This window comes from Lepus europaeus, chromosome 17 (genome assembly GCF_033115175.1).
Source record: "Lepus europaeus isolate LE1 chromosome 17, mLepTim1.pri, whole genome shotgun sequence".
NCBI lineage: Eukaryota > Metazoa > Chordata > Mammalia > Lagomorpha > Leporidae > Lepus > Lepus europaeus.
Window position 1 is genome coordinate 43,474,243 of NC_084843.1, and position 21,970 is coordinate 43,496,212.

The 21,970-nt window shown below is 38.8% G+C and overlaps 1 protein-coding gene across 2 annotated transcripts in view; it reads left to right on the top strand.

Annotated features, from left to right (window-relative positions):
- PRKG1 (protein kinase cGMP-dependent 1) overlaps positions 1-21,970 on the top strand; it is a 1,351,832-nt gene that overhangs the window by 1,323,933 nt on the left and 5,929 nt on the right. For both annotated transcript variants that reach the window (XM_062214515.1, XM_062214514.1), the window contains exons 11-17: positions 2,594-2,733; positions 3,383-3,472; positions 12,066-12,207; positions 13,692-13,855; positions 19,916-20,038; positions 20,120-20,182; positions 21,597-21,663. In XM_062214515.1, coding sequence (XP_062070499.1) covers positions 2,594-2,733; positions 3,383-3,472; positions 12,066-12,207; positions 13,692-13,855; positions 19,916-20,038; positions 20,120-20,182; positions 21,597-21,663 — 789 coding nt within the window. The remainder of the gene's footprint in view (positions 1-2,593; positions 2,734-3,382; positions 3,473-12,065; positions 12,208-13,691; positions 13,856-19,915; positions 20,039-20,119; positions 20,183-21,596; positions 21,664-21,970) is intronic.

Below are 21,970 nucleotides of genomic sequence, written 5' to 3' on the forward strand. Positions count from 1 at the left end.
TGCCCAGCAGCAGGGAACTCAATCCAGGTCTCCTGTGCAGGTGCCAAGAACCCAACTATTAGAGACCTTGCTGCCTCCCAGAGCCTGGATCAGCAGGAAGCTGGAATCAGCAGTGGAGCCAGGCTCAAATCCAGCACCCCATTATGGGACATAGGAGTCCCAACTGGCACCGTAACCTCTGTGTCAAACACTGGTGCCTGTGCTTTTGTTTGAAATTCAACTAAAGAGGGTCGCCACTGTGATGCAGCAGGTTAACACCCTGGTGTGAAGCACCAGCCTCTCATATGGCCACTGGTTCGAGACCTGGCTGCTCCACTTCTGATCCAGCTCTCTGCTGTGGCCTGGGGAAGCAGTGGAAAATGCCCAAGTCCTTGGGCCCCTGCACCCTCTGGGAGACTCAGAAGAAGCTCCTGGCTCCTGGATTTAGATTGGCACAGCTCTGGCCATTGCAGCCAAATTCAACTGAAGGGACACAACATAATCTGCTGTGAGTGGCTTGGGCCAAAACATTTGTTCAAATGTTTTTAGGGAAGTACATTGGCTCCTCTGAAAGAGAATTTTATGCTTCATCCTACTGGGTAAAGGTTTCTGGGCAGGGCAACAGTACAAGGTGGGAAATTATAACTAAATTATATTATAAATATTATAAATATTATAAATATATTATAAATATTATAAATATTATAAATTATAACACTCTAATTTAAGATAGCAATCACTCTGTGCAGTCGCTGATGTTACCCTCAGCAAGAACTAGGGCTCAGAGCACTCGGTCTCTCTCAGCTTCTTAGGCAAGCTGCTTCAGCAGAGTTAGAATTCAAGTCCCACTCAGTGAATGTAAAGGCTGAGTTCTCTTCTCCTAACCTGCACACAAGTGAAAGATCTGTTTTCATCCCTAAAGAGATTGATTCTTACCTTAGGCCTCTGAACTTCCGAGGTAAGGCAATGAACAGAATATATATATATTGACAGGCAGAGTGGATAGTGAGAGAGAGAGAGAGACAGAGAGAAAGGTCTTCCTTTTTGCTGTTGGTTCACCCTCCAATGGCCACTGCAGCCAGTGCATCTCGCTGATCCAAAGCCAGGAGCCAGGTGCTTCTCCTGGTCTCCCATGCGGGTGCAGGGCCCAAGCACTTGGGCCATCCTCCACTGCCTTCCCGGGCCATAGCAGAGAGCTGGCCTGGAAGAGGGGCAAGCAGGATAGAATCCGGCGCCCCAACCAGGACTAGAACCCGGTGTGCCGGCGCCACAAGGCGGAGGATTAGCCTGTTAAGCCACGGCGCCGGCCATATATTTTGTTTTTATCCTGAACTACATTGAATTCGTTTGTATCACACTCATCTGTCTGTCATCTTAAAAGAAAGCATTTCACAGAGTAGAGGGCCTTCGGCGGTTAAAGGCATTTTCAAATTATCTATTTCCCTTCGCAGCTGTCAGGCGGCTTCACAAACACTGGCAGCGGACCAGGACTCATTTATTTGAAGGGTCCTCATTCTCCCTCCTGACGAACTTGGCCCATTAGTGCCCTCTCAGATCAACTTGAATCTGTACGTGTGTGCATGAACAAAACACTTAAGAACTCTGCTATGCCTGCAAATGAGGCAGGACGTCACTCACACCTGAAGAGGGGACCGTTACACTTCAGCTGAAAAACAAGAACAGCTCGCCATGTTACTTCCCCAAAGTTTCCCGTTAGTTCCCAATAACGTGAGCTATTGGATAGTGTCTTGAGGGTACTGCTATTGGAGAGCACTAGATGCTAACTCCCTTATATGCAAGCTAAGTGTTTAGTGTTTCCTTACAAGGCACCCTGTTGGAATTTCTTGTCCATTGAACACAGAGCAGCAGCCTGTTTGAAGAATGGCACTGGGAAGACTGAAGCCTCCTCTAGAGCCGCTGGGGGCCACCTGGGCTGCCAAAGCAGCATGGGTGCTTCTAGGGCTTCCCAGTTAATGTAAGGTTTGAGATCAAAGGGGATTAAAACCATCATACAAGTTTGAGGAGAGAAAACGAGTTTCAAAATCTCTTGAAAACAAAATCTGGTGACAATGGTCTCTTTTTAACTGGAAAGAGGGGAAAGAGTGTGAGGGGAAAAGAGAAGAATTAGCAGGAAACAGGTCAGCAGTCTCCTTGGACTGGGACAGGATCAGTCACTGGAGTTAGCTCTAGAAACGTGTATGGACTAGGATCCCACTTTTGCCCCACACATTTGAAGTGGAGAAGACATTAGTGTTCATTTCTACTGTTTCGATTAAAGGACAGTAATGGAAAATATACTCAAACACATTATTTGAAATGATGCAGTACATTGAGAATCAAGAATATTTTCCTTCTTCTACTCCATGTAGACCCATTAATTTGGAATTCAGGTAGGTAAAATGCATCCCCTTCAGTGGAGTGAGATTGAATGATAGCTGTGGGCTCGGGATTTTGAACTCAGGTCTAGCAAGGGTTCACTGTGGGGGGCACTTAGGCGATTGCTGGAGTTCATTGGGGTTTTCCCTGCACCTGTGAATTTGGAGGTAATCACAGTGCACACTGTGCCATTCAAGCTGTGGGGTTTTCTCAGTTGTCCTGTCTGTCTTTCCTGAAGGTCCAGTTGAAGAGTGAAGAATCCAAAACATTTGCAATGAAGATTCTCAAGAAACGCCACATAGTGGACACGAGACAGCAGGAACACATTCGCTCCGAGAAGCAGATCATGCAGGGCGCGCATTCCGATTTCATCGTGAGGTAAAGGCCCTGCCTGCCCCAGGAGGCAAATGACGCCACTGGCCTCTGCCTCTTCGGCTCACTCTTAACACATTGTGCTCACAAAAGAAACTCACTTTTCCATCTAATCTGAAAGAAGTTTACTTTAAAAAAAAATGATTGATTCTTTTTTTAAGATGTATTGTATTTATTTAAAAGGCAGGCAGAGTTAGAGGAAGAGACAGGAAGTGAGATCTTCCATCCCCTGGTTCATGCCCCGGTGGCACTTGCTGACAACAGGGTCTAACGTGAATTTAAGTGACCACCTCTTGAATTCCCTACGTGTCTATAATTGTAAACTTTAATCTACTTTGTCATTTGCACTGCACATTTATGACCATAAAAATGTTGCTCAAGAGTCCCTGCTCAACATACCAGCCAAATCGGAATTGAGAAGGTCATAGGAAGCCCTCTTGTCCGTAATCATGTGGATGAACCCGCTTCAAGGGAAAGATCAGCCCCAGTGGTATATAAATGTTATGCACTAGCCTTTGGACTAGGTCTCTCTCATTCTGATAAAGTTTTCAGTTTGACAAATCAAAGAATATCATCTGGACACTCAAAAATCTTTATCCTTTTATAAGACACTAATACTTCTTCTAACACTGGTTTTCTTGTTTGCAATTTACAGACTGTACAGAACATTTAAGGACAGCAAATATTTGTATATGTTGATGGAAGCTTGCCTAGGTGGAGAGCTCTGGACCATTCTCAGGGATAGGTAAGATATTTAAGAAATTTCGCAGAGTGTCTCTAAAAGTTAATTCCCCATGATGGCCTGTAAGGAGAGCCAATTATTATAAAGCATGAAATCATATTTATACTTTATGAATGCTTATATTTCTTAATGTGAACAGGGTCACTATCCATGTATGATTTACTATAAAACTCACTTTGTAACTTTTTCTTGAACCTCTACCTTAATCTTTGGTTTCAAAATTAACCTGTTTTCAGCCATTTATTTTAGCCCTTAACTGGTCTTAGGAAAACATGAGCCCACTTATAAGCGGTATTTCATGTAAACAGTCTCATTTAGATTTATTTTTCTGCCTTTCCAGAGAAAGTAAAGCTTGTCTAGATAATGGTGGCTTAATTTTTAATTATGAAAATTCATTGTGTCTCAATTTTTCATCCTATGTTTATATAACTAGAAAATCATCTTTTTAAAGGTTTTCCTATAGGATATTTTAGGAGATTATTATCTATCTTAAGTGTTTACTTTTTGAAGAAAAAGGACATAATTTTATATTCCTATGGGAAATCTTGTGATTATTTCCTTTGAATGAACCACTGATGATTCCAAAGTCGTGTTTTGAATATTCACCTTTAGACATCTACAGATTTCTTGTTTGTTCCAGCCCTGCCCCTTAGATTCTCCTTTGTTGTGTAACATCTTCCTGAAACCCAGCTGTACATAGCCTTGATGTTCCCAGAAGCCATGTAATGCTTGACACTTGTTACTTTGTTGATATCCCAGAATAGAACAAGTGGCTCTTTGTAAAGGATTAATCTAAATGAAATGATGTTACTAATGTTATTAAGGTACCCTGATATTTTGTACAACATGCCCTTTCTGATCTTTTATTCCCCTGTTTTTAACTTAAAAGAGGGAAAATAGACTTAACAGATAAGTTTATTTTAATGCAATTTTTTGGGGAAATCCATGCAGTTTTTTCATACTATGCTTGTTCATGAACATTCTGAAATCTCTACATATAGGTCAAATGGATTTCTCTTTATGATATTTTCTTATTACATTAATATTTTGTCACATTTAAGATAAAAACATACAAAAGAATGCATCATGTTCATGTTAGAGAAAAGCAATACCATCTGTACTAAATTATTATTTCATAGCACATCATTGTATTATTGTTAGTGGATATTTGAGTATAGATTATATACCAACCATTCTGATGGAACCTGGAGATTCTGGGATAAGTAAAACAGATGTAGTCCCCTCCTTTGAATTTATAACCTACTACACAGTTAATTTACTGATTTGTAAAGTGATAAGTGACATATCCTAATGTGGTCCAACTTTTTTTAAATTACTACGTTTTTATTTATTTGAAAGGTGAAGAGAGTGAGCTGGTTCATTCCCCAAATACCCACAATAGCCAGGGCTGAGCCAGGCGGAAACCAGAAGGCAGGAGCTCAGTCCAGGTCTCTCCATGGGTGGCAATGACCCAGCTAGTTGAGCCATCACCTGCTCCCAGTTAGTGCATTTGCAGGAAGCTGGAAATGGGAACCAAGCCAGGACTTGACCCCATGCATTCCACTATGAGATGCAGGCATTCCAAGTGGCATCTTGTCTACTTTGCCAACTGCCCACCCTGTACTATTTTATTTTTGACCTGGCATTTTGTTCCGGTGATTGATTTGAAATCTCCTTGATCCTTTTTTTCTGATTAGAGTAGGAAGAGATACACAGCAAAATTAAAGATGAAAACGCTAATCAACTACTATTACCTTTCTTAACCAGAAGACAGTAATGATAAAACTCATTCTAAAGTCCACTCATAAGGCATAACATATGTTCACACATTAGTATTCAAGTAATTTTTGGAAGTAAATATTATCTCCTTTTTCCCCATTTAACTGGATTTTATGTTCTGTGTTCTTTAGTGCCAGGCAAGGCTTCTGAGCACCTTGAATTTTGATTTGGCAGGGTGGTAACAGGTGGCTATTTGGAAGCAACTTGCTTTGGGAGCAGCAGTTGAAGGGAACATATCAATGGACATTTATTTCTCTACCTTGACCCTTCCCTTAGCATTTTTCTCCCTCTTAGCATCCTTGAGTTTGGGATACACCATCTCTGAGTTTCCTCCAAGATACCTAACCCCATAAAGAAGTGTGGTCTGGAGAAATAGTAGCTACTTGTTTCTTCCTAAAAATTGAGGTGCTGAAGCCCTAACATTAAAAGCAGTGAAACCAGGGTGGGTGTGGTGTGCAGCAGTTACAATGCCTCCATCCCACCTCAGAGTTCCTGGGGTTCAAGCCCGGATTCACTCCTGATTCCAACTTTATTTTAATGCCTACAAAGAGAGGCAGGAGGTGATGGGTTAAGTACTTGTGGGAGACCCAAATGAGGTTCCTGGCTCCTCTCTTTGGCCTGGTGTAACCCCAGTGGTTGCAGCCATTTTGGGAACAAGTGGTTAGAAAGTATCTGTCTGCCTTTCAAATAAAATAAACTTAGAAAGAAAGCAATGAAACTATTAGATCCTTGTCCCTTGCCAACTTATTATTTATGTATACATGCAGGTTTACTGCTTTTATTCTCTGTGATTTTTCTTTTTTCCTCCTCAAGAAATTGTTGGTGGAAAAGCATCATTTTGGATATCCAGGCTCCAATTACTATTGCCACTGACTAGTTTTCTGTTTGTTTCAATTAGAGCTAAAAAAATCTTCAAAATTGTTAGAAGCAAACTGAAAAAATGCCAAGGGAAGGATTATGCTATTATGCTTAATTATAGTGTAAATGAAAATGTGTACAGTAAAAAATTATTCAGTTTTCCTTTTGTGCCTGAGTAGCAAGGCAGTAAAGGAGAAGCTGTTCTGAAAGCATACAAGAAATGTGTTGGGATTTATTTGGAGAAAGGCTTGTGTGACTTTCTTCTTGACTGACATGGAAATACCTCTGAGCCTTAGAGACTTAGCACAGGAAGTCTCTGAGAGCGGCTCAGGCATGCTCCTCCTGTCGCATTAGAGCTGGGATGATCACTTCCTGCCTCTCTCTCTTCTCATCAGCATGGGAAGGGAACCCACAGCAGCCCTTGATTTGTTGTCAGTAAGTACGAATTAAAAAGAGACCAGCTTTATAAAAACATCATTTGAAAATGATAAAACGTTTTCCTGTCTTTAAGTCATGACCTAAAGCATCAACATAGTTGTCCTTATTTTTCTGGTTTATTCCTTATTAGCTGTCATGTTTTATATTCCAGCTTTTGACTTCTCTCTTCCAAAAGCCTTGCTCCTTTATTTGGGATAAGTCGGTAAAATTGTAAGAGTATATATGGATGTGTGTATATATATCTATTGTAATTCATTTTTCCTCCCTAACTTGTGAAAAATTGCCAACCCCTTAAACTTTCTTAAAACCATGTGTTTAATAAATATACATTAGCATTTATATTAATGCAGAATATATAACGTCACTTGCACACATACTAGTATTCAATGAATATTTTAATCTAGTGAGACTAATCTAGTGAAATTTAACATATCAATCATTGATAAGAATTTAAAATTTTTTTAAAGAAAACATTTTATGTCTTTGAAAGGCAAAGTGACAGAGTTCTTGCATCTGCTGGTTCACTCCTCCAAATGGCTACAACAACCAGGGCTGGGCCAGACCAAAGGCAGGTGCCTGGAATGCCACCCAAGTTTCCCAGGTGGATAGAGGCCCAGGCACTTGGGTCAACTTCAGCTGTTTCTCCCAGGCACATTAGCAGAGAGCTGGATGAGAAGCAGAGCATCTGGCACTCAAACCGGTGCTCTGAAATGAGTTGCTAGCATTGTAGCCAGTGGCTGAAACTGCTATGCCACAACATCAGCCCTAGGTTTTTTTAATATGTAAATTTTTCCTACTGCATATCTTAATTATTTCAGAGACCACAATTTTCAAATGTCAAACATCTGCCTATTTGGGGGATGCTGATTATTTATATTCCATCTATGATGACTGAATAGATGGCACAGATAGACTGTGTCCTTGGAAATACTTTGAATTTTCAAAACCCAGCCTCCTTAATTTTACAGTTGGCAATAAACTTGCACAGAGTGTAACATATGTCAAGTTTTTGCACCTACTAATAATCATTGTTACTAGGCACAGAAAACTCTGAACGTATCATTTGTTAAGAAATATTTTGCCTTTGTTTTGACATGGGAGACTAAGTTTACTACAAATTGATTAAGCATTGTGCTAAAATTTCAAGTCTATCAAAAGACCCATGAAAATGGAGTTAAATAATCAGTTTATTTTGGTACCAAAAATTATGGAGACTTTGCATACAATAAGTTTTCAAAAAGTTCATGACATGTATAATAGAAAATTGTGCATAGATTTCAAGATTCTTTGCAGCAAAATAACCTGAATTCTGTTTTCCATGAATTTTTTGAAGTGCCCTTCTATAATCTAATCCTCTTAAATTGTTATATACTGCCAGATAACTAGAAAATCTATTCTCCAAGAGGGTAAAAGGGCCTATACTTATTGAATTGAAATGACACAACTGTCAAGGCACAATTTATTATTTTAAATATCTATACAGAACAAGTGATTTATTTCTTTAAGCAACTCTCCACTGTTGCTAAAACATAATTTCTTTTCTGTCTTAGATCAAATTTGCCTTGTCGTTTCCAATTCCATTAATAATTTTTCATTTTTACTCACCCTACGTTATGCTTTCTGACCACTTCAAGATGTGTGTCTTAAAATCCACAGATTACCTACATCGAATGTTTGGTAGCAAACAGTGCACTGCTGGTAAACAGCTTGTGTGTATAGACTGTGTTGATTTGTTGAGGTTTGAAACAAGGGTTTTCATTTAATTTTTAAAATTAGTATTTATGAGATACAGATCTGTTGGAATGGAAACCAGCATTCTAAAATTCTACCAATTCCAAAATGACTCAGGACCAAACCTTGAAACCAAAACCAAACCAAACAGATTAGGAGCCAAAAGACTCAAAGATTATGATTTGTGGCTAGTTCACCTCATGGTGAAAAGGGGAGGGTTTTGACTGGCAGGCGATAAAAGATCATTTTTGCCTCTTAGACTTGCAAGAAGTATGGGGAAAGTGAAAAGAAGAGAGATTAGCAGAGGGCTCTTCAGAGTTGATTCATAGATGCTTCAGTTAACAGTGATAATTTGTGTTGCAAACTCTCCACCTCCAGCCCTAAGATGTGAAACCTGTCCTATATTTTATTAGTTTATCTTTCTAGATAAACACACAGTGGACTCAACAAGAGTTTTTGGTGTTCAATTACAATGGCCATTGTTTGTTGAATATCAGTTGGGAGCCAGGCATTTCTTCTAAGATCTCAAGAGAGTTATTATTTGTCCTGTTTTGTACTTGGTAACACTGAAACCCAGAGAAGGATAGTTAGTTGCTCAAAACTGAACAGTATATGCAGCCTGGATTTCAACCCAGGATTCTTGCCTTTAGAGTTCAAATTCCTAAGCCTCCTCCCATAAACTTGAGTTTGTGTTAGAATGTTTCCATCTTCCTGCTTATGACCAGATTATCCATCATAAATACCATTCAGGAGGAATTGCCCAAAAATGGATCTCTCACCTAAGTATGCACTCTTGTTCCATTAATAATGCATGTGTGCATTTGCTTCCATTAACAATGGAATATGAAAGAAAGCAGAGATATTTCATGCAGTGACAACTGCAGAAGTAATGTCTTTTTATAGCAGTAATAAAGAATTTGTAAACATCCATGAAGGCCCACTCAGATCACGTTTAGACAGCTCTGATGTAAAGAAGTTATCAATGTGATGTTTAAAGCAACCCACGTAATGTGAGTAAAATATGACTGTATTCCTTGCACTGTTTTACTTTGTATTGCCTTGTGTGCTTTGCTTGGCCTTGCTTTCCACTGAGGAGGGATTGAAGTCACATAGAGTGCTCGGTGCTGTTAAAATTATATATTAAATATTTATATATTATGGATACATGGGTCCTTACTATTTGAAGTAAGTAATCTCTCCAGTTGAAGGAGATGTGCTCTTGATGGACAAACATAATTAAAGACAAACAAGTACAGGTCTTGAGCACACCACTGTAAGCCTTTTCCCAATACACGGGACTACAGAGTTCTGGCTCTGCTGAGGATAGCTCCAAAGCACCAGCAAGCACATCATTCAGTTCTTGGTATAGATGTAGTTCTTCTCAAAGAAACTTTCTCTTGCCCTCATAAATTCACAATGATTCCATTCAGATGTTATTGGAAAGAGATTTTTGAATCTTGGTAATTATAGTTAAGATGCTAGTTTCTAGAGGAGTGGTTATCATCATGCATGGAATTGTATTTCAAAAGAAGGATATTGCTGTTGGGAAGAGCTAATTATTTCAGTGGCAACTCAGGGGAAATTAATAATTGAAATGAAGACTTTATCTCTCTGAAACACACTCACTGAAAACAGCCTGAGAGGTAGTTTCTTCTGCCTTGGGTTCACTGGTGAAATTTGTAAAAAATGTAGCTTTACTGCACTGTCAGTTTGTTAGACTTTCCTCTTCAATTTTGAAAAAGGTGGCACCAGCATTGTGGCATGGTATGTTAAGCCACCACCTGCAATGCAGCACCCCATTTGAGTACTGGTTCAAGTCTCAGAAGTTTCATTTCCAATCTAGCTCCCTGCCAATATGCCTAGGAGAGCAGTGGAAGATCTCCCAAGTCCTTGGGCCCCTGCCACCCAAGCTCCTAGCTTCAGTTTTGTCCAGCCTTAGCTATTATGCACATTTGGGTCATGCACCAGTAGATGGAATATCTCTCTGCCTTTCAAATCTTTTTTTTGGGGGGGTGGCAGAGTTAGACAGTGAGAGAGAGAGAGAAAGGTCTTCCTTCCGTTGGTTCAACTCCCAAATGGCCGCTATGGCCAGCGCGCTGCGCCAATCCAAAGCCGGGAGCCAGGTGCTTCCTCCTGGTCTCCCATGCGGGTGCAGGGCCCAGGCACTTGGGCCATCCTCCACTGCCTTTCCAGGCTACAGTAGAGAGCTGGACTGGAAGAAGAGCAACCGGAACAGAACCGGCGCCCCAACTGGGACTAGAACCCAGGGTGTCTCTCCTGCCCCTAGTGTGCCACAGCGCCAAACAATAAATCTTTATATATATTTAAAAAAGGCAAACTGCCATGAGGGACTATGATAGAAGCAAGCTCTGGGGCTAATATTTGTTGCATCTCACCAAAAACCATCTCCATGATTGTCACCTATGTTTTATCTCAGCTACCCCAATAGCTGATGTTCATACTAATGTTCTTGAATTATTAACTCAGGCTTAGCAACTGAGAGAGAAGAAAAGAACCAGTGTATCTTTAAGGTTTATTTATGTATCTGAAGGGCAGAGTTAGAGAAAATATGAATTTGTTTGCTAGTTCACTCCCCAGTTAGCTGTACTGGCCAGGGCTGGGCCAGGCTGAAACCAGGGCCTGGAACACCGTCTGGTTCTTCCAATGTGGGTTGCAGAGGCCTAAGAACTTAGGCCATATCCAGCTGCACTAGCAGAGATTTGGATCAAAAATGGATCAGTTGGAATACGAACTGGTGCTCAAATAGGATGCTGGCACCTGAGGGGGTAGCTTAACCTGCTACCCTAGAATGTTGGCCTCAAACACAGTATATCTTAAGGAGTTCTATGAAAAACAAAAGCATTTAAAGGATAAAGGTCCTTCCTTAGCATTGAATGTTATCTCCTTTGTTCTAAGATTTATTTCAGTATTCCAGTCAGTCAATAATACATACACTTGTATACACATAGACCAAATATATTAAACTTCTCAATTTTTTTCATCAACTTTTTATTTTAGAGCCAAAATATTTTGAAGTCATACTTTTTTCATAATACTCATTTACCATGAACTTTTTGAAGTATGCAGTATATATGAGTACATAATTATAGAGATGAGACAGCACTTTATTAATAAAATTGATAGTTGTTTAGCAAAATGTCTCTTCCAATTACCTTTTCTCTCTAATTGTTTTCCAGTTTCAGCCTTTCCTACTAATAAGAAGGCAGTAGTGCAGGAACTAGATCTGGTTGATCTGGATAACAGAAGTTTGAAAACATGATTGCAATGTAGCTTGCAACACAACTGCATGGGTAGCAGGACAGCTGATTTCCAAAGGGACTCTTGGCAAACATGAGGTTTCCCCTCACACTCTTATGAGTAATATTTGCATCCGTTAGATTCAAAAACAAGCCTTCCGCCAATCAGTGTGAATCAAATCATAATTTTCTCCAACTCTGAAAAAAGATTGTCTCTCCTGCCCTTGATGTAACTCTGCCTTTCTAGATTGTAGTGGCTGCTGAGAGGAAGCCCCTAAGTACATGAGTTGCATTCATCTGCAGCCCTTTGAGAAGTTAGATTTACTACACCACTCAGAGCGTAGAGAATTCATTGATTTGATCCTTGGATTGCTTTATAATCCAAATTTGATGGTAATCGTGTGGCATTCAGTCAGTAGGGCATTGGTCACTGGGTTAAATTTTGGCTCAGGAATGTATTTGAATGAGAAAAAAATACCTTATTAGGGAAAGCAATTTCTCATGGACTTTTCATTCTGTTTTCTATCTTTCAGAGGTTCATTTGAAGATTCTACAACCAGATTTTACACAGCATGTGTGGTAGAAGCTTTTGCCTATCTGCATTCCAAAGGAATCATTTATCGGGACCTCAAGCCAGAAAATCTCATCCTAGATCACCGAGGTTATGCTAAATTGGTCGGTGCATTTCACACATGGTTTCACACATACTCGTTCATACAGCTCTGTTTATTTGCTGTCATTAACATTTGTTTTCCTTTTCCATCTTGTAACTTTTTAAAAAGTAGGTCTTGGAATTTTAGTTTTCAACTAAATATTCTTTCAAATTATGCAAAAGTGAAAAAAATCAACGCCCTGAGCAAAACATACTGTCAGGTACGCACTGCGAAACACATTTGCAGCAGGTGTTCACAGACCTGCAAGAGCTTCCCAGAGTCCTTCTTTCTAATCAGACTTCTACCATCCAAGGACAATAGATATTTCTGTTATGGGAAACTGAAGCATTTTAATATTTAAGAATAGCACTAATGGAGAAAAAAATGAGCTTTATAGCTCATTTAAAAATAGCTAAAAATAGCTTTATAATATATTATCCAGGCTATGATGATGATGGTAACTGATGAAAATCTCTAAAGATTTACTATAGAAAGGAAGTTCTCTTCCTTAAAAATGGACAACTTGCATGGACTTTGGATCTGAAATGCCGCCTTCTAGTTTTAAACTTTGGGAATTTTTATCCAGAGTTGGGTTTTTATTTATTTTATTATTATAATATTTTGACAGGCAGAGTTATAGAGAGAGAGAGAGGAAAAAGGTCCTCCTTTTTCCATCGGTTCAACCCCCAAGTGGCTGCTATGGCCGGCACGCTGTGCTGATCCGAAGCCAGGAGCCAGGTGCAGGGCCCAAGGATCTGGGCCATCCTCCACTGCCTTCCCGGGTCACAGCAGAGAGCTGGACTGGAAGAGGAGCAACCGGGACAGAATTTGGCACCCCAGGTGGAGGATTAGCCTAGTGAGCCATGGCGCCAACCCAGAGTTGGGTTTTTAAAGAAATCAAATCAGTGGCGATAAACTGCAGACTCCCTCCAATTTTTTAAGGAAAAAAATAGATTATCTGCATTTGAGGCCCCTCTGTCAACAGGTTTCCAGAAAAATGAAGGATGTATTTTCATTTTATCTCTGTGTATGTTTACCAAGGGCAGTAGCTTTGGTATAGTAGCCATGTCACTCACTTCCTTCAACAATCCAGTTGCCTCTCAAATAATTAATACAAAATGAATTGTCAACTTCATCAAATCCAGAAGAAATCATGTGTATTCTAGGGAAGATGCTAAAAAGGCCTAAATTATAAATTTTAGTAAAGGCAAAATGCTTTGATTATCCCGCAATCTCTGTTGTCACACAGAAGAGAAAAATAAGTATTTCCAGAAAGAAAAGGTTGCCTTTATTTTAATGATGTGAATTATACCCAGTTCTTAAGTTTAAGCTTTTCCCACTGAGGACGCTTTGTTTGGGCTGTAGATGATTCTGTTTGAAGATTATAATGACTTGCACTTGTTTTGATTTTTTTTTATTATTGTCAGTGTCCTTCAGTAAACTAACTTATTGTTTTACATCTTAATCATAAATGGCTTAAGTAGCTTGTTTTTCTTCCTTTGTAAGGTTGATTTTGGCTTTGCAAAGAAAATAGGATTTGGAAAGAAAACATGGACTTTCTGTGGGACTCCAGAGTATGTGGCTCCAGAGATCATCCTGAATAAAGGCCATGACATTTCAGCCGACTACTGGTCACTGGGAATCCTAATGTACGAACTTCTGACTGGCAGGTATGAACACTCACAGCGAACTTGCAAGACAAGCAGACCACAAACAACTACAACACACACTGCTGTTACTCTGATATATCAAACTCATCTTGAACTTTATTTCACCAGGTTTCAGTAACATACTTCCATTAAACAAGCTTTAAAATGGGCCAAGTAAGGACAATCAATGAAACATCAATTTTTGGTCTTATTGCTATTCATTATACATACGTGATTGTGAAAGACCCAATGTCTACCTTTGAGGTATTTGGGTCTAGTCATTTAGCCAGCAATGTAAGTGGTAGCTAAATAAGATATCCAGGATCAACTTTATATAGAAGAGGACCTGTCAGCAATTGTTAGGTCTAAATGAAATGTGAATGCTTTGCACATTTTTTGTCTAATATTACAATCAGCAACAACTACAAAAGACAGTAGAGAAACCACAAAGCATAATACCACTGCAGGCTTGTGAAGGACCAATATTTAGAGGAAAATTAATATATCACCGTAACATATGCTGAGGACAGTAATAATATGGTTAGTATGATCTACAGAGTTTAGGAGAGGGCTAGGTTTGTCCAGGGAGGGTTTTGAGGAAGATAAGACTGCAGCTAGTCCTAAAAACAAGGTATAGGAAGAAAAGGAAAGGGCATTCCTGACTGAGAGGCACGGCTTCAAGTGATAGATGGTAGTGAGCACAGGCATGGAGAAGGTGTGTGTAGAAAATAATGGGAGATTACTGAGAGCCCCATTTCATAGATCATGACTGCTTGTGCCTGAGGGTCTGAATTCCAACTAGAGAGGGAACTAGTGAAATTTTCAGACAATGGAATGAGTGATGTGTATTACAATATTTAAAAAAGCTGGAAGTTATATATAGAGAAAATTGGAAGAGGGATGGGAAGGCTGATTTGAGGATCATCCAACAATTTAGGTCTAGGAGGCTGAGAGCATACAACACGGTAAAGGGTAGTGGAAAAAAAAGGGGTATGTTTAAATGAAGAAGACTTGGTTGCGATGGTAAAACTGAGAGGAGTAATGTATGAAACACTTAGAAAGCTGTGTTGTGCATGGTCACCAGGCCATATACTAGTACCACTACCCCTGCTAAAAACATTTTTGCTTGTAAAATGCCCATAAATGGAAATTCAATAGTACATCTGAAATGTTGATTGACCTTCAGATAAATTATCTATGACCCAGCCCAATTTTGTTGAATATTCTCCTATACAGAGGAAATTGCTTTAAATGTATTACAGATTAAGTGGGCATACAAATATTTGGAAGATTTACAGAATAGAAAAAGCAATATTTAGCATACATGCATATTTTGATGAATGGAAAGACAGTAATATTTATAATTGGTTTTTATGGCACACTGAAAAGACTTAACTAAGGAAGTTAAATTTTAACTATTAATAACCAGGCTGAAATTTTTTGTTCTTCCTTATATGTTTAGAAATTTTTAAAGTAATAATAAAAAAGATGAAAAGTTCATTTTTAAAACTAGCATATACTAAACTGTCATAAATTCTTAGAGAAGACTCCTTTGTCCCTTAAAGCAGAAATTTTGCAGGCTACAGTATCTGAATGGAATGTAATAAAAACTAGAAATAGCAAATTTTAAGTGAGGAAGTCTAAGCCACAGAGTCATGGAATTTATGAAACATCAGAGGAGTAATAAAAACAAAATTTGTCATTTGCCAAAAGCTGCAAACTAAATTTATTAAGCTAAATACGTGAGTATTCAAGAAGTTCATGGAAAATGGAATTAAAATTTAAGCTTAATTTGGCCAAAAAAATTTGAAAAGGTATGCATATGCGAAGTCTTCAAAAACTTCATGAAAATTGTATATTGTAGAAAAATTATTCAAAAAAATTTTTTATTAACTTGTTGTCTGTATGCAAACAACTTTTAATCCATTTTTTCCATAACCTTGTCAAAGTACACTTATGTATTATTCAAAATACTCACTGTGATTAAAAATAAATGAGCTTAATTAGCACCCACTTCAAGAATAAAAATAAAGACTTCTACTCTAACATTGCAGAGTAAAAACATCTATTCTGTTTTCCTCCTTCTACCCAATGAGGTGATGGTGGCAGCTAGGGTAGAGTTGGGAGAAGATGAGAATAAAACATGCAGGATGATGGTTACAATGTACAGTCTACCAATCAGATCTGCCAAAACTATGAAGTGTGGCACGGGGCTAGGATTGATGCTGACAGAGCTCCTTGGGCCAGAAGAATGTCATTACTATTGATTTGCAATTGAAGTGGTAGCAATTAGAGGACTGAATGGACATAGAGCAAGAAGTGTTTGCTAGAGATCCAGTTAAGCATTGCAGAATAGCAGAAGGACTAAGGTGAAAGGGTCTCATACAGATACATGGTCCTACCTTGAAAGGCCCGTAACGTAGGCCTATAAAGTGAAAGAGATCAGGATAAAAAGAGACACAGTGACTTTAAGATGTAAGACAGTGTGGTCTAGCTACAGCCCCAAGACCTCATGAATGTCCCATCTACCTCCCAAAAATAATTCAGAGCAAAGTAAGTAAATCATCTGGTGAGAGATCTTTATAAGGCAACAGATCCTTGGGAAGGCTGGCGAATTTCCTATTACTCTTTTTCCTTCAACCTACCTGTTCTATTCTTCAGTGCAGCTGGCCCAATTTAAGGATGAGTCATAATCAGAAGGGGCCCCAAATAGCTCAACCCCTAAAACTGTCACAATCCCAGCCCCCTTTCACACACACTTCCGCTCCTTTCTTGCTGATGATGTTCAAGATCCATGGGGCTCCCCTCTGACTCAGGGAATGATGAGCTCATCATCACCTGTCTCAGGTTTAGACTCAATTCACTTACCCCAAACAGCATTCCTCTGGTGATTGGCATTGATTGAATTAAACAGGTAATCTACAGCCTTGGAGGACAAATCTCAGTGCCTGAAGTATGTGTTCACTAAATAATTACTGAATGAACATGAACCCGTATTATTTCAATCACTTTGAGTTGGTGCTTTCTGTTAATTTCAACTGGAAAGTACATAAGTACATGGAAGCTAAGGAACTCTTGGGAGAAAGTAATCAAAGAAACATTGTTATCTATAATTTTTTTGAGGATATTCAAATCATGGTCTCTCTCAATAGTTATCTCCAAGATATTTCCAAAGGTTCTTAGATGAGCACAGAAATAAAGTGGCAGAGCTCAGGAACACTACAGAACTGAAAGTTGTACAAGCAACAGATAATAGAATAACAATTTAAAATGTAAGAAGGTAATAGCAAACATGCCTGAGGAAAATAATGGAAAAGAAAAAAAAGATATGGAAACAAAAGAAACCAGAAAAAAATCACATATATAAAGAGAATATTGCAAGTGGACCAGGAACACACACAGGTACTTACTTACCTCATGGAAACCTCAAGGTAGAGAGGGATGACCTGGGCACTCTTGATCTGCAGTGAACTTGAGGAAGCTGATTCAGAGGAATAGCACGTTGTGTCCAAGTGTCATTTCCTAAATTCAATGATAAGGAATGATCATGCTGGTAGCAAAGTCATAAAAATATATCCTGTCAGTTCTCGGGTGTGAGGAAGATTGGAGTTCCAGTTGGTCTCTACCTTCCCTACTGTACCCGAAATGCCAGAAGTTAGTACTTCAGTGACTGTGGATTCCTGAGGGAGGGAGGACATCAAAAAGAGAGTGGATAGCCCAAGTTACTTATACCAAGTTATGTTTTTCTTAAAATGCAAACGCATTACATAAAGTTTTCACCCCAGGCCCTTCTTAGAAATACTGCGATATGATCAAGTCAACAAAAAGCTAAGTAAAAATAAAGCACTCGGGAATGAAGAAACTGGTAAACAAATTCATGGAGAGCTTTGAATCTAAATATGGGCTACTTAACAGAATGCAAATATAATCTAATCCTAAAATAACACTAAAAGCACCACAGACTAAGGGGGGAAGGGGAAGGTACGAATAACTAGAAGTGTACTGACTGCTCGTGATTAGTCATAATATCAAGTAGTTTTACAGGTCAAACATCAGCATACAAAATAAAGCTCCCGGCCAGCGCCGCGGCTCACTAGGCTAATCCTCCGCCTTGCGGCGCTGGCACACCGGGTTCTAGTCCCGGTCGGGGCACCGATCCTGTCCCGGTTGCCCCTCTTCCAGGCCAGCTCTCTGCTGTGGCCAGGGAGTGCAGTGGAGGATGGCCCAAGTCCTCAGGCCCTGCACCCGCATAGGAGACCAGGAGAAGCACCTGGCTCCTGCCTTCGGATCAGCGCGCTGCGCCGGCCGCAGTGCGCCTACCGCAGCAGCCATTGGAGGGTGACCCAAGGGCAAAGGAAGACCTTTCTCTCTGTCTCCCTCTACTGTCCACTCTGCCTGTCAAAAAATTAAACAAAATAAAGCTCCCTAGTCAAGTGCTTGAAAAACATTTAATTTTAGAGGAATAATTTAGGGATTAAGTTTGTTGGTGATGAGTCACATTTCAAATTTAGTATTTTTTTGAATTTCCCTTGTCAGCTTAAAATTAAATCTTTTCTTTTAAATGTGTGTGTGTGTGTATATATCTATTCCTAGGTGCCTCCATCTACTTAGAGAAACGTATGAATTATGTTCATCAGTTATTGATTATTAGTGATGTTTTGGGTAGTTGGATGATTTTTACTTCTAAGTAATTTTATGTTTTATATTTTTATCTAAAAGTGTATAAATTATAAAATCCACAAAAGTCATCCCAAAAGAAAAAGCATTAATTATAAAACATTGAATAGATAACAAAAATTAAAAATACAATTCTCCCACATTTTCTAAAGTAAAGCTCAAAACTGGCAAGTTAAAAGCAAAAAAGAATATTCAACCATAACACCACATAAACAGTACAAAATTAACTCTGAGAATATTAAATAGAATTTTATGTTTATGCATGTTTAAAAGTGATTTGAAGTTGACAGGTATGATTACTAACTGATGGCATAATACAAGAAAATTGAAAGTACTTGTCACAGAAAATCATGGCAAGTACAGTCACAGCCTGCAGCAAAGCAAATCTGCTATTTTGTATTTTAAGTAACATTATTTTTAGCCTGTACAATAAAAGGAAATAGTTTTATCTGTTATTAATCAATATGAGTGATCAAAAAATCTATACATTTTTTTCCCCAAAGTTATACAAATCCTGAATTGAGAATAATAAATTCCAAAAAGAGACTGTTTGTTATAATACACCTTACTGTCCCCTCTGAGTTAGGAGTAATTTGAAGGAAGGATCTGTCTTTAGTTTTCTCTGTGTTGCCTGATCCTGGCAGAAAGCTACACTCCAAGGATGTATAGGTAAAAAATGAACAAACAAAATCAACACATCTTTCTCGTAAACAGTTATTACATCTTTACGAGCAAAGAGGATACGTTCTGTTATCTACTGATAACGGATGAGCATGATTCTGTAGAAGCATTAGTTCAAGTATTGACAGTCTGGAAGGAAAGAGAAACATGAAACAAGTCCTTGTGGGAATGAAGAGGTAATTACACAGTACCATAATTTGCAGTTTAGGTTACATCAGAGTGATGGAGATAGGTTTTGTTACCAGTTATAGTAGGTTGATGAGAGTAGGCCTTTTGTGGGAAGCAGAAATAACACTTCCTGATTTGCTGGATAAGAAGTTCCAGGCAGAATGAGCACTGACTTGAGATGGGAACGTGCTTGGCATTTCAGAGGAAGGCTGTTATGCCTGGATTCCAGCATGGTGGCATGGAAGGGGGTTGTACTGTTGATGCTCACTAGGATGGCCCATCCTAATGATCTTGGACTTCATCCCATGTGCATTCAGTGAGTCAGTCAGTGCAAAAAAGGCCAGAGAGTGGAAAAGACATGTTGAATGACCAAGGGCAGCAAGAGAAATTAGGCACCGCACTTAGAAGAAGTGAGGCAAACAGCAGATCAAGTTGGCCCATTTATGGTTTTGGTAAGTGATTTAATTGGCAGAGCTTCCACAGGGCTTTGCTGTCAAGCAAGTGTTATAAACATTCTTATTTTGAAAATTAAAGTAATATCTCTGATTCTTTCAGCCCACCTTTCTCAGGCCCAGATCCTATGAAAACCTATAACATCATATTGAGAGGAATCGACATGATAGAATTTCCAAAGAAGATTGCCAAAAATGCTGCTAATTTAATTAAAAAACTATGCAGGTAAGTGCTTCAAGCACTGTACTTTTTAAAGGATCATAGTGTGAAAAACTTAGGTTACTTACCAAATTATTTTATTTTTAGGGACAACCCTTCAGAAAGACTAGGAAATTTGAAAAACGGAGTGAAAGACATTCAAAAGCACAAGTAAGTGCTCCTTTTAAAAAAATAAAGAAAAGAAAGCTTTAAATTTCAATGTTAGGAAAACCTAACTTTGTCTTTAAGTCATTGGTGTGTAACTGACATAGTTGCCTATAAGAAATTGAGAGTGTAGGGGACTGGCATTGCGGCTTAGCTGATAGAGATGCTGCCTGCAACATTGGAGTCCCATAGGGGCACTGGTGGAGTCCCAGCGGCTCCATTTCCAATCTAGCTCCCTGCGAATGCTCTTGGGAAAGCAGTGGAAGATGGCCCAATTGCTTGGTCCCCTGCTGCCCACCTGAAAGAAGCTCCTGGATTCAGCCCAGCCCAACCCAGGTGATTGCAGCCATCTGGGGGAACATACCCACAGATGAAGATTTGTCTCTCTCCCTAAATCCATAACTCTAAATTTGAGAGACTAGACTAGTTAGCCTTTTAAAGGCCTTTCTGATTGTGTGTCTAGAGGTTTACTGAGACATGTCTAATGACCCTGTGACTCCTCAGATAACAAATTTCCTGAATTCAGTTTCTCTCAACTCACACTAGCATTTTCTTCTCTCCTGACACAAAGATAAAATATATACTTTAAGTTTTGAGCTTCTGTTTACTACTGCAATATTAAAAACAAAAATTGCCTACCATATTATACCTCATTTCCTGGACTAAAGGTGAAATAAGTATTTCCCAGTTGTTGTCCAGTTGGATAATGTGACAGAAAAAAAAGTACAGTCCTTTTAAACAATCACCTTGTCTTAAACATCAGCCATTTTCTCTATTAATATATTTGTGTAATACAAAAAAATCATGCCGCTATCCAAATAACTTGTTTACAAATGCCTATGAATACTTCTAAGGTATTTAAGAATTTAGAGGAAGCATCTGATAATGATGAAACCTAAGACATAACAAAAACAAGAAAACCTTGTGCTGTACTATTTGGTCCTCGTTTTCACAGAAAAGTTGCATGGTTTTGGCAAGTGGTTTACATATTCCATTTCATAGCATGGAAGTACTTGGTAAAGACCAATATAGTGAATCAAGGGCAGAGATGGCAACTTACTTTTTTTATCCTGACTTTCATGCCTTTGCTTCTACCTCCTTAAAATATTCTGAAGGGCACCCGGCCAAGCATATTGTAACTTCCATTAAATGATAATGATAATGTAGGAACAAGGCCACGTAGATATCATGACTGAAATTACAAGGAGAAAAATAGAGTTCCATGTTAACTAGGACTTTAAATTTGACAATTAAACTTTAAAAATATTTCATACAATGAGCTAATTCTGCAATTAACTAGAAAATACTTTATCACACGAAAACATTTGTATAACTGCTTTTTATCAATACGAATATGGTGTGTGTTGTAATGACAAGGGTTTAGATGGAGTGAAATGATTTTACCTTTCTCTTTTTCTAGATGGTTTGAGGGCTTTAACTGGGAAGGTTTAAGAAAAGGCACCTTGACACCTCCTATAATACCAAGTGTAAGTAGATGGCCCAGCTTATAATTGTGGGAGATATTTGTTGGCATGCTTTACTGGTCAATAAAGATCCTCTTCATGGCTTTTTTAAGTTTTATCCTATGATCAGGTTAAATGAACTACTGGAGAAGAGCCACATTAAAATCATGATATATCCTAAAAACCAGGCAACTGGGGATAGTTATTGTATAGGTATTTCATTCTTATTTTTTTTAGCTATTTCTTTTACTTCAAATTTCTCATCTCAGTGAAAGTTAACTTTTAGTATGGGAAATGTTAGACACATAAGGATGTAGACCAATGAGCATGA